Below are 13,900 nucleotides of genomic sequence, written 5' to 3' on the forward strand. Positions count from 1 at the left end.
GAGTCTTCAATATGAATAATAAGACTCCTTATGGAGACTTCAGTTGTCATGAGACCCTTCAAGGAGGTTTCTAATGTTGGAGCGTTCAATATATGTAGAAGACCCTTCATAGAAAATTCCATAGTTAGGAGACCCTTCAATGGGTCTTCAGTAGTTATGAGGCCCTTCATAGAAAATTCCCTTGCGAAGTTATTAGGCCCTTAAAAGACGTTTCTTATGTTAAACCACCCACTTCTATAGGTAGAGATAGAAGAACTTTGTATAAAAAATCTATAGATGGGTTCATGGGTTCGCCTATAAATATAGGAGCAGGTCCTTTAAACGATCTTCTATATACAGAAACTTTTTTACTCGCATTACAAACAAGACCCTTCGTAGTGACTTCTATACTTAGGATAAAATTCAAAGGGTAGGGTTATAAATAAGGTCTCCCAAATGCCACTTTTGGTTTCAGCGGGCTTTTAATGCCCATTCATATCTACCTCACCATAACGTCAATAACCTTAGTATGCATTTGTAATTTTCACACTTGAATACATTCCAATGAGTTTTGCAACAGAGACGTTGTCATCTTTTCCCCTAGCTGTCCATGAGTTGAGGTGATTCGAATAATAATTGCAATTAAAGTACGACACAAAAATTGAATTACATAATTGAGGTTAATTTCTTTCTGTAGCTGGCCAACGAAATCCATAATGAAATTCATAACAGCTTGGCAAGCAGACTGTGGACGTCCCACAATGAAGATGATACAGATCATACTAAGTGGATATAAGAGACGACGACGCGCACCCACAACAATTTTTTGGTGTCTCTTTGCGAAATAATTAGACGAGGGTGTTGGCGTTCGAAATTTAAAATTTTATAGCTTCGGCATACTAATGCGACGGTGAACAATATATAAATAATCTGTTCACGAACACAAGTTTACACGGTCAAATTTAATGTAATATGGCACGATGGATGCAATAAAACTATTTTGTGGGTAGCCACAAAATTTCGGTAGCCCAATTTCTACAGCTAACAACAAGACATCGATGTAAGGTGGAAAAAAATTGTGCTTTAAAAAATCGGCCCTAGAATCGCTTATTAATATTTTGATCGAATTATTTCATGATTAATAGTTAGCATGTATCTTATTTAGATTATTTAGACGACCATTTAAAGAACCTTATATACACAGAATATCGCTCAAAACGAGTCTACAATGTATAGATGACCCTCTTCAGAAATGTGTGTACTTAGAAGAGCCTTTAATCGGCTAATGAATCTTTTATAGATACAAGGGGTCCTCTATAGAAAATATATCCTATTGGCTGGGAGGTTTTTCCAAACCCATTCGTTTGTATATGTAAAAAATATATTTTTATAATTTTTCAGAAAAATATTTCCCACTACTTGATATGATTTTCTTTCCCTTTCCCTTTCATTTATCATTGATTTCCAAATATAATTATTTTCAACCAGTAGATTATATTCTGAATAATTGGGAAACATTAACACGATCATAACAATTGTCCCACATTTGGACAACCGGATGGATAGCCAAACCACAAAGAAATGAAAACAAAAGTGAAACAAATGAAGAAATTTGTTGTTGGTTTTGTTTCAATGACAAATTTTATTCTTAAGCTACCGCCACCACGACAATTGTATGTGAGAAATCAACGACAAATTGTCGTGGTCAATACTGCCCGCATTTAAACGCGGGCGTGCTGCCGGTCGTTTGGTTCATTTCATGGTGTTAATAGTGGCGCTTTTATTTCTCTTTCTTCTGGCTAGCGGGCGGACTGACTTCTTATGTTTTTTTTTATTGATGACAAAGTGTTTTGGTTTTTCTGGGTTCCCCACTCTTATGTCATTGTCGTCTTTTTCCCCAGCCCACACCCCTTTTCTTCTTGGCCATTGTCGTCATAATGGTTCGCTATTGATTGACACATTAACGCCAACACTTTAGCTTTTTTACAAGATTAAAGTACAATGAAATTGTGTTTTTTATTTCTTTTCATTGTTGTTTTTTGCTTCTTCTCGTTTATTCGTTCTTTGTTTTTTGTTTATTTTAATGATATGTGTTGTTTTTGTTTCTTTTTTTTTTTTTTATTTTCATTCGAATTTCGTGGTAAAAAAGTAGGCAATTGTGTCAACAAAAGAATATGTTTTTTAGTTTTTGCCTGCCGAACAAAATGAAAGTTTTTCTTAAAAGAGGGCGTTCGGTAAATTTTTGAATTCTTAACGGTGGAAGAAGGCATCTTCTTTTCACAGAAGGCCTTTCAAGGGGTCTTTCAGTATCTGGCCGATCAAAATACCTATTAGAGATTTGAAATATATTCTAGAGATTGGGAATATTTTAATAGGTATTCGAGGTATTGTAGATCGAGTTTCGGTTTTTCTTTAGATAAAAGACCTGCAAGTTTACCCAATAGTCGGTGATCACGACCCTTTATTGAGCTGTAGTCCTTTGGCTCATACATTTCATTGAAAAATTAAAAAAGTTCAAAATCGGAAGCATAGAAGCCTTTGAAACTTTAGAATCCGCTTACCACCGAACTTTTAAATATTTGGACACTTTTAATGGTTTTGTTATTACTCCTCCCGGAGTTAAAACAGATCTTCATATACCGGTCCCCGATTTGATATAACCCACATATATCAATACCACAAAATATTCAGTATTTTTGGCACGTTTTAATTAAGGTAGAGGTGTGCAACGAAAAAATTCTCAGAGAACAAACCGCCATATGAAATGACTTACTAAAAGAGAGCGCAGAGCACTAACTTTTTTATACATGTAAACCAGGTCACCAGTTCCCATTATTGAACAGGGCTAAATTAAAGAATTTATTGGGGAATTTCCTAACAAAAAAAAAAAAAATAAATAAATAAATATTAATCCGCTTTTTAAAACAGGCACCGTATTACTATCTCACAAATTTCGGTATTTTAGGGAGTTAGGACACATTTTCAGCAAATTGGCTGTTATTTAGTATTTTGGATTCTCATTGGATAGATAATCTTCCTACCAAAAATGACAAAAAGTTATAGATCCACTTTTTATGGTAACCCAAATTCCCCAATATACCACCACCCAAAATCGGGTATATTATAGAATTTGGGCATATTGGTTTTATTTTAGTATTTCGGGTTCTTATTGGGAAGATATTCCTATCAAAAAATGATAAATATTGATCCGCATTTTAAGATAGGTATACATTTAAAAATATATCATTTTTGTGTAGAATCCCCTTCAAGGGGACCTCTATGAAATAGTCAAGGATTCTTCTATAGATGGAAGATATTTCATTGGTTCTCCTACATAGAGGGAGTTTCTACGCACAGAAAATTTTTAGCAAATATTCTTCAATATATAGAAGAAGTTTTATAGTCATTCCCTTCAAACCTTCAAAGTGGACTTGCAAATGTCAGTATTTCGGGTGTAATTTAGTATTTTGGATTCTCATTTGGTAACAATTCTTTTTAACAAAAATTATAAATATTGGTTCCACCCTTTATTCGATATTTTTGCGATTTTGGTCACATTTTTCAATCAAATTGTCTGTAATTTTGTATTCTCTTTGGGTAGCAAATCTACTTACCAGAAACTATCAATATTGAGAGGTCTTACACAAGCATCCAGGCATTATTCGGTATGTCCGAATGGGCTATATATTCATATTTTAGGGGCTTGTTAGGTGCCATATCGTCCTACCAAATTTTTACATGGAATAGCCTCCATATTCAAGTCCCGATCCATTTGAGGTATTTCAAATGTCTACCCCATGGGAGAGGGTATTCACTGCGTTTTTAATTATTTAAAAAATTTCTTTGATAAAAGACGCTCCAGCGGTCTTTTCTACAGTTCCATATGTTGTTTTTCTATATTTAATGGAGTCTTTCGCATAGATGGAAGAGAGCCTTTCGGTTTTTTAAAGATCTGATTTATATAGGAGACTCTTCACATAGTCTATAAATAGTCCATTATATAGATCGATACATAAAAATCTCTAGACGATTTTTTCTATAGTGGATAGTGTGCCAGAGTCTTTAGAATAGATGGAAGTGAGCCTTTAGATTTTTTAAAGATCTGATTTATATAGAAGACTCTTCACAAAATCTGTAAATAGTCCATTATATAGATCAATACATAAAAATCTCTAGTCGAATTTTTCTATAATGGATAGTGTGCCAGACCACAAGCCAATGGATGGCGGGTTTAAATCCCAGCATGGAACAAAAAATTCCTTCAGATTCAATGCGCCCTGACATTCTAATAAACAACCATGCAGATTACTCAGAAATAATAGTAATGCTAAATATAGTGTCGCCCAGTTGCAAATGGCAACACTAAATAAAATTCAAATAGGTGTTTTTTCTAGTCGACGATAGACGAAAGCCCCTTTCCTAGGATAAGACCAATCATTTACTTAGTTGGAATAAACAAAAAACAATTATAGACTAACATGGAAATGATTTGAAGATAACCCAAAAAAGTATAAAAATGGAAAGGGAAAGTACGACCTAGATGAAAATTCTAGATAAGCAAGGACTCCAACCTCTCCATAATATTCAAGGAAGTTTTTTTTTTCATGTCCTAGGACCAGACCAATCATTTACTTGGCTGGAATAAAAAACCATTATAGAATAAAATGAATATGATTTGTGGAAGCTCTACGTTCCCAAAAGAATTAACAGCAAAAATTGTCTTCTGACGTCATCTGTACGTATGCAAACTTCTCGATCCTGTGTGTGCAAACAATCACTAATGTGATGCTGGAAAAATAAATATTTTGTTCCATAACGCTTGAAAATACTTCCTCTTTTTCATACGTATATCAATGACCTTGAAATTTTTGATCAATATATATTTTTAGTATTTGGAACAAATTAAAATGTTTTCATTTTAATTTAAGTAACCCAAAAATATTTCTTTAAATCTGTATGAATGAGTGTGTTTTCTTTTAGTAATGGCGCATTTCCCAAAAAGAAATTTCCAAATGTATAAATACTATAAATCACAGCAGTCTGCCGCAGTACACACACACTCATATCCACCCATCTGTTCGAATGTCGATTGACCAAATCTATTGAAACACAAGTGTTTCTTTTCCACTCTCACAATTTTAGCTTTGAATTTTCACAATAGCAGCACAATTTTTACGTCACTTACTGCGAAAATGGATTTCTATTTTCATAAATGTGTTGTTGTTGTTCAGTTTTTCTACATCTTTCTTCGTGATACAATGTGTTCATTTGTGTGATTTGCAATCAAGATCTGTGGTTTCGTTTCACATATAGAAATACACTGTCTGAATGATGGGTAGAATGGAGATTATCAATTAATGACTATGGTTTTTTTTTTCTATCACTTGACATGAATTTTATAATATCTTAAATAAAAATTTTGGAAATTAATAATTGAATTATTACCATAACATCGATATAATCGATAAATTAATTAATTTGTTTCCAGCCAAAAAATTTGTGATTTTTGGATTCAATAACTGAAATTTATATAGCCTTATCACAAATTTTAATCCAAAAAGACCAAAAGTACAATGAGTCCTGTACTCAAACAAAGTAAAAATCGCACCTCTATAATACCATATCCCTCTCGAATGAAATCATGTGAATAAAAAACCGGTTATGACAAAAACGTGTTTTTGTGTGGTAGGCCGACGACACTAAGCCGTTATATCTATATTTTTGCCCATACCGAAACTCCTGACTCCTTCATAAGATATTTTGATGGCATGTACTACTTATACCCAAAAATACCTAAAATCAGGGCCCACATTGCAAATTTTCAAAAGTCATGTAAAGCATGCAAACAAAATCATCCGTTAAGAAATTGTTCCAGATTTCGTTCGTGGACGATATCTGACAAGAGAAAATTTGTGTATGATAACAAAATCTGCGAAAACTGTCTTCCATATGGTCACATTTCCAAGAAATGCAAGAGTGAACATCGTTGTCAAACATGTCATCAACAACACCACACCTTGTTACACTTCGACGACATGAATAATAAGAATCCCGTTTCAACTACCGCACATTTTTATACCTTGAGCTGATTTTTTATACATTGAGCATATGAAATATCCATTTATATACCTTCGAAATAGTTAATATCGAAGGCTAGTCAAAAAATTTGCCTAGAACCATAAAAATATATAATCTGGAACCTTATATTGAGGTTATATCGAAACATTAACCTATATTGACAAATTTCCAGAAGGGGATATTTAGAGAGGTGATTAATTAGAGAGTAATTAATCGGATTGCCAAAATTCAAGCATTTTGATTTGGTTTACTGAAACTTTAGCCTTTAAAAATACTGACAATGAAGCGGAACTATAACAAAAAGGTGGTACAGGGTTGCCCATATTCGACGGACCCATGTTTTTTTTTAAATCAAAGAAAAAAATAAAAACTTGGCGGTTGGTATTGTTAATCATTTAATTTGTTCCAAGTAGATTTGTTTGCATCAATTTTTGAATATGATATCTATCAAATGGCCGCCTCTGGCGTTGATGACGTATAGTGCCCTTTTTGCTGCATTTTCCATCGTTTTTGCCAATATTTCTTCACGAATGTTGTCCTTGAGCTCTTCTACGGTCCTTGACTTGTTAACGTAAACCTTTGACTTCAAATATCTCCACAAGAAGAAGTCAGGCGGCGTCAAATCGGGCAAACGCGGTGGCCAGTCCAAATCACCACTTTTCGACATCAAACGGCCCAGAAACAAATTCTTCAGAAAATCGATTGTTATGCGACTAGTGTGCGGTGGAGCGCCGTCTTGTTGAAACCAGCCTCATACGCTTTCGACGAATAATTGACATCACAAAATTGGTCATCATGTCGCGATAACGCTCCTCATTGATGGTAACAGCATGACCATTTTCATTTTGGAAGAAAAACGGCCCAATGACCTTTTTCGCACTAACGCCGCACCAAACTGTGACTTTTTCGTGAAATGAAGAGGCACTTCTTGAATCTCCTGAGGATTTTCAGTGGCGTAAAAACAGCAATTTTGCTTATTTAGGTCCCATTCAATGTGAAATGGGCTTTATCGGACATGATAATTTTGTTCCAAAATTGCTCGTCATCTTCGGCCATTTCGATGACTCTTTGGGCCCATTCGAATCGACGAGGCTTGTCCGCAGGCAACATTCTTTGCGTCAATTGAATTTTGTACGGGAAAAAAATGCAAATCAATGCGAATAATCCGTTGTAAAGTGGACCGAGCCATGCCCAACTGCTGAGAACGGCGTTTTTGGGATGTTCTTGGGGACCTCTCAATACTGGCTCGTACGGCAGCGATATTCTCGGCCGATCGCCTTGGTCGGCCTTACCAGTCGAAAATTTTTCGTATAAACGCTTAATGGTGTTCTTAGAAGGCGCACTTCTCACATTTTTTAATGTTTTAAAAGCACGTTGAGTTTTCACAATTGACTTCTTCTGTTGAATGTAAATTTCAACTATTTCAGAGCGCTCGCGTGGCGTGTATTGGTTCATGGTAAAAATCTGCTTGGACTGACGCTTCAAACGCGGTATGTCATTAAGCGATGTGACATCTCTGTCAAAAGTTATGGCGTTGCCAGATGGGTCCGTCGAATATGGGCAACCCTGTATAACATTTTAATAACATTTAGGGGGCTACTATATATAAAATTGTGGTTAGTTGTCATCAAAAACATGTTCTGACCATAACAATATTTGGCCATTTTTTTCTTGATTTATGGGGATAGGAAGAAGTCATTGGTTGTTAAGTCAGTTCTGTACCGAGAACGACCCATTAATTTTGTGTTTTGATCGTTTAGAAAGGCGCTGGTTTGAGCCGATATATGCGAGATCTAAGACTCACACTCCGAAGTCTACTCAGAATTGACCATCCATTGTACAATTTTGAGGGATTTTATGAATTGTAAAATTTTGCAATAATGAATGTATGCCGGCGAAAGAAGTGCCCAATGGAGACTTAATTTCACGACACGTCAAATGACGATTTTGCATTATCAAGTCTCGCACAGCGTGAAAGTTCTAGAATCGACCTTGGTTTAGAATTTTCAAAATAATAAAGTTTGTGGGGGAGGAGTGGTCCGATACTCAAATCCGATATTCTCAGATCCAATGCTCAATTACCTTCGTATCAGGATTATATACATTCAAAAATGCTGATTCACACCACCACCACCGTTTATAGAACAAATCGGATACTCCGTTCACATATAAGATATTTACAAATATTCATAATTTTGACTCTTTGTGGGTAAGGTACCAGGCAGACTAACATCTCAGTCTTACGAATGAGTGTATAATAATATCATTTAATTATGTCTTCTTGAAATAAAATAGTTTCATTTATTTGTTTGCCTTCCATTTAAAATCGTAATGGAATCCACTTAAACCAAACCCTAACGAAGCTAATTTAATTGATTTTCTTAATGTTATAAATAATTTAACTAATTTACATGTACGACGCCCTTTACTCACATTGAAAGTAAAATTCTATTATACTATATTTATTCATTTTTATTGTTTTTGTCTTGTAATTCCCCTATTCATCATTTCTTTGTTGTTTTCTATTCCATTTTTGCAGGATCAGTACGACAATTTAGCCATACACACAAATAAAGGCATTGAATTCTTGGACAAATATGCAAATTTTATACGTGACCGTTTAACGATAGAAACAGAATATGCCGCCAAATTAAGGTAAGTCAAGCCCCATGTCTCATACAATTATTGTTTGCTTTTTATTGTTATAAATTAGTATTACTCAGTTTTGTTGTTAATAATAAAAAATTGAATTTATTATTAATCATATATTTACAACAAAGGAACTTAAAAAAAGAAAAACAACAACAGTAACACAACAATAATTTTTATTTCATAAAAACGGGAATATTGAAAATATATTTTTTTATTCTTCCCATTCAATAGACATAGATGTATTTGTAATAGATATAAAAGCTTTCAAGTGGTCTTCGGCAAAGTCGAAGGTCTTTTAGGGGGAGATCGAAGACATTTACACAGATTATGAATAAGAAATATTATAAAGCATTTGATGTATTTTATCTTTGTTTGTGGTCATGATGCCATTGGAAGTAGTAATTGTTCTCCACATCCAATTTTTCGCTTTTAAATATTTCTTAAAATAATAAGGTACTCATATTTATATACAGTAAAAATGTTGAACCACTACAGGCCAGCCGTACCTCGCCATGCCATGGTACCGGATTTTATTTAGATCTTTTAACAGAGTGAGGCGCACAGTGGGTAAAAATACCGATCTAGCGCGCAGAAATAAAAAATGAACAGGCCAGCCGTACCTCCCCATGCCATGGTACCGGATCTTATTTAGATCTTTTAACAGAGAGAAGGTTTTGTTCAAATAAAATTAAAAAAAAATTGTGAATTTTGTTGGTATAATTGATCAAATATGACTTGGAATAGATCACAGCATAACAGATAAGAAAAAAAACTTCAAAATGTCCGTCCTAAGGTTCCAGAGTAATGGGTGTGAGTATAAGGGTATTTAAGTAAGCTGCTCCAAACATTGATTTTAAACTCATGCACTGAATATACATTTATTCCAAATGTCTTTCTAAATAAAAATTGAAATTACAACGAAATCGGTTGTAAGAGTCTTCTCAAATACCGCCGGTAAAGGGTCTACTTTATGAACCCTGAAAATATATCATTGGTGTAACACATTTATGGTTTTCGCTATAAGCAAATTACAACAAAATTTCGTCATTAACACCGAACATCAACTTATACGAATACGGCCTGTATATTGCACATTTCATACCGACTGGTTTTAAAAAAGTGGAAAATTAATAGCTCCGATCGGTCACTTTTCGAAGAAAAGAAGGCACGTATCATTAATGATTTGAATGATTTGATTTGAATGATTTTGAAGGAAGAAATGTACATTATTGTTAACACACCTAAGTCAGTATCCGGAACAACAAACGATGACAATACTGCTAGGCGTTTTTTATTCTTTTCGTGGAATTATATCCTTGGTTCTACATGCCTTCAAGCATACACAAAATATTAGTGCATGAAGCTGATATAATTAAATGTGCAGCTTTGCTCCTAGGAATGTTGTCTGGAAGAAGCCATGGAATCCAGAAATAAGGACTTTCGGAACTACAGGGAACTGTACACCAGAAAAATTAGTCGTGAGGAAAAAATGAGGGATCTTTTCAATAGGTTGCTATTTTCTTCTGATCCAAATATATCAAGTTTGTCTAGTAGTACATCTCTTAACCATCGATATATTGAGGATCCAATGCTACCAAAACTTACTGAGGACACATTTATTCTTTTCGTGAAATTATATCCTTGGTTCTATATGCCTTCAAGCATACACAAAATATTACTGCATGGTGCTGATATAATTAAATGTGCAGCTTTGCCCGTAGGAATGTTGTCTGAAGAAGCCATGGAATCCAGAAATAAGGACTTTCGGAACTACAGGGAACTGTACACCAGAAAAATTAGTCGTGAGGAAACAATGAGGTTTCTTTCCAATAGGTTGCTATTTTCTTCTGATCCAAAAATATCAAGTTTGTCTCGTAGTACATCTCTTAACCATCGATATAGTGAGCCACTATCTGAAGAAGTCCTTAAACTTCTGGAGGATCCAATGCTACCAAATAATTCGGATCAAAACTCGGATTCTGAATATGATTAGTGTTTAATAAGTAATGCCTAAATTTTATAGTTTAATGTTTTAGATATATAATATTAACAATAATAAATATACATATAATAACAATAGTGTTTGCCCTTAACCCACTTTTTACCCTCCAAATGCTTCGGAATTTTTAAAAGAAGCTCCCATTTTAGGAGTACTATTAGTTATAATGAAAAATGTTGCTTATTATAAAATGTTTCAAATGCTTCAAAATAGTAATTTTCACCTAAAAATTTAAGTTTAAAAAAAAAAAAAAATCGGCGCTTAATGGGTTAATAAAAAAAAAAAACAAAATTGTCAAATTTTTTCATAAAATAATAAAAATTGCCCATCTAAATCTATTCTTATCAAAAATATCGATAAACATACAGTAAAACATCTACTTTTATTTTCTGCGCGCATTTTTCCCACTGTTTAGGCATGGTATTTACAGATATAATACCATGCCTAAAAGTATGCCCTTAATTTCGTAGAATAGACAAATTTATTGAACCCTTATCAATTAGTTAAAATGATTAGATTAAAGTATATTTTAAAATTTCGGCAAGGCGCCTATGTTACTACTATACTATATATTGTTGGTTATAACAGTGTATTATTCAGATTTTTATACCCTTAGCATTGTGGCTAGCACTTTGCTACGTCAAAAATGTGCCTCTTCGAATAATTGTTTTTAAATTCCAAGTTTTTTTTTTACCAAATCTGTTTCAGACAATTTGAAGTCGAATTAGAAATGACCACCTGTCTGTCTGGCTGTTGGGCACAATAATTCTCGAAGGAAGTAACCGATTTCATCAAACTCAAATCAAGTATTAATATGAGAAATATCGATCTACACCTTATAGCATTTTCGCCAACCAATGGCCAAATTATCCGATTTGAACCAAACTAACAACACAACCTAATATTTTATCAAATTTGAAGATGGAGATTATTTGGCCACTTCTCTCCTCCAAGGGGTAAACATTTTTAAATAGTGTTAATCAAACATAAATCGAAGAAAATATCCAATTTCTTCCAATCTTGGTACCTGTTAATACTTATCTCAGAAATAGATTAAGTCTGAAGATGGAGCCAATCGGTCTACCACTTCTCATATTTTCAAATAGAATATCAATAAAATTGAGGGATTTAAACATTACACATCGTCATATTCCTGTCAAACTTATATCAAGTCTGATCCACCCAAAAAATTTCAAATTCAGTATCAAGCAATTTGGGTGTTTTTTTTTTTCAAACCTATGTCATAAGCTCCTTCTGGTTCTTCGCTCGCAAAGTATCAAAATTAAAATTTTAACTTTTTAAAATCAATTCGAGGTTAATGGAGTATCCGATTTGATCCATTGTAGACCCTCGCCAAGCTGAATGTCATACACGTCAGGATATCTCATATGTTATACGCTGTGGATATTTCTCTGACCCGACTGACCCTTTTTAATTCCTCAGCACATTTTTCAAGGTGCCATTGAGTATTGTAATTATAAATAATAAATTTATAACATTTTGGAAATAGGTCTAATTTAATGTTAGTCTTATTACTTTCCCCAAAAATTGTTTTCTATTCAATATCTCCATATTTGCCTACAGAATCCGCATCAATTAATAACTCATACAAATTTATTTTTTTATATATTATAATCCTTTATTTCATTTTAACCCTTTTTAATATGAGATACCAGTATTGGACTTGATCCAATCCAAGTAGCTTGTCAAACGGGTGAAAGCAGCTGGGTAACCCTTGGCGCAACCGGCAGCAGCACCGAATGAAGTCAAACCAATTTGAACCTTGGAGGATTCCAAAACCAATGGGCCGCCAGAATCACCATTGCAGGTGGAGACCCCACCGGGAGTGGCAACACAAAGGACGGTTGAGGTAACAATGGAGGTACCATATGTTTGAGCACAGACAGAGTTGGTGATGACTTGCATACGGGCCCATTGCAAGTTGTTGGTGACACCGCTGGCCGAATCGGAAATCTTACCCCAACCAGAAGCGATGGCATAATCACCAACATACGTGGAATAGGAGTTGGAGATGGCGGGTAATCTAACGGGTTGAATGCGGCTGGTGTAGGTAACAGAGGGGATCTTGATCAAGGAGATGTCGTTCTTAACAGTGGCGCTATTCCAGCCAGAGTGGATGATGATGTCGCTCTTGGGAACGGTAAAGGTGACTTCAGCTGAGGTACGAACGGTGGCACCCAAGTAGACGGTGACGGATTGTATACTACAGAATATAGAATTTAATTTTTTATAAAATATATAAAAAACATCTTAGAAAAAAATCTCCTTACCCATCAGTACAATGGGCAGCGGTCAAAACCCAGTTGTTACCGATCAAGGAACCACCACACCAGGCCGAGGCTAAGGCATTAACCTTCAAGGAAAGACCAACTTGATAGGGGAATTGACCAACGGAGGCGGTGTTGCCATTGGTAATGCGACCTTCGCCATCAATGACCGGTACAACCAAATCGCGTTGGAAGATATCCTCAGCGGAGACGGCGGCCAAAGCCAAAGCGAAAATAATAAAGAATTTCATGGTGCTACTGTACGAATACAATTGCTTGATTTTCACAAATTGTTCTCAAGTTTATATAATGGAAATCTTATCAATGCAGGCGGCGTTTGTTGTCAGTTCTATATAAAAAAAGAAAATGGCAAATTATTGTTTAGATTGCACACATTTTTCCTACCTTAAGTAGATTTTGGAAAACAAAAACATTTGTCATATCTCTCCCAGACTGTTTGGGCCACACTTTAATATGCAAAAAAATTAATAATATATAAGCCATCATAAAGATAAGCCATCAATTCAATATGCCAAATCACAATCTCCCTCTATCAATAAGGCCCATGCCGTGATAATTCCAGTAAACAAAACAAATAATAATATTGCATTTTGTTTTATCACACCAATTGCGCTAAAAATAAGCCAGGGCATTTTAGAATTTGACCAACGTCTTTTTGTTTTTTGGTAGATAGTTAATCTCGTCGTCATTGTTGATAAGTTACCCTATAAAAACCATGCACGGACCCATTGCAAATAAGCAGTTGTATTTCGAACAGCAGTAGCACCATGAAATTCTTAGTAGTTTTCGCTTTGGCTTTAGCCACCGCCTCGGCCTTTGATTTGAGATCCGAATATGTGGAATCTCGCAGCGTTGTCATGCCCGTCGTTGAGGGCGAAGGACG

General features: G+C 34.7%; 1 protein-coding gene across 1 annotated transcript; it reads right to left on the reverse strand.

Moving 5' to 3' along the window:
• Positions 1–12,366: 12,366 nt before the first annotated feature.
• On the reverse strand, positions 12,367–13,276 carry LOC133321781 (serine protease 1-like). The gene is made up of 2 exons (XM_061530855.1): positions 13,000–13,276; positions 12,367–12,932 (listed from the first exon to the last, which is right to left on the reverse strand). The coding sequence occupies exons 1-2, from the start codon at positions 13,245–13,247 to the stop codon at positions 12,368–12,370; spliced, it is 813 nt and encodes a 270-aa protein (XP_061386839.1). The 5' UTR covers positions 13,248–13,276; the 3' UTR covers position 12,367.
• Positions 13,277–13,900: the final 624 nt, after the last annotated feature.

The sequence above is a fragment of the Musca vetustissima genome, unplaced genomic scaffold (genome assembly GCF_032173495.1).
Source record: "Musca vetustissima isolate MV318-11 ecotype Yass unplaced genomic scaffold, APGP_CSIRO_Mvet_v1 utg312206, whole genome shotgun sequence".
Classification (NCBI taxonomy): Eukaryota; Metazoa; Arthropoda; class Insecta; order Diptera; family Muscidae; genus Musca; species Musca vetustissima.

Coding starts and splice junctions, on each gene's coding strand:
- LOC133321781 (XM_061530855.1), bottom strand. CDS start 13,247: ATGAAATTCTTTATTATTTTCGCTTTGGCTTTGGCCGCCGTCTCCGCT. Junction 12,933..12,999: donor GCTGCCCATTGTACTGATGG/GTAAGGAGATTT, acceptor TATATTCTGTAG/TATACAATCCGTCACCGTCT.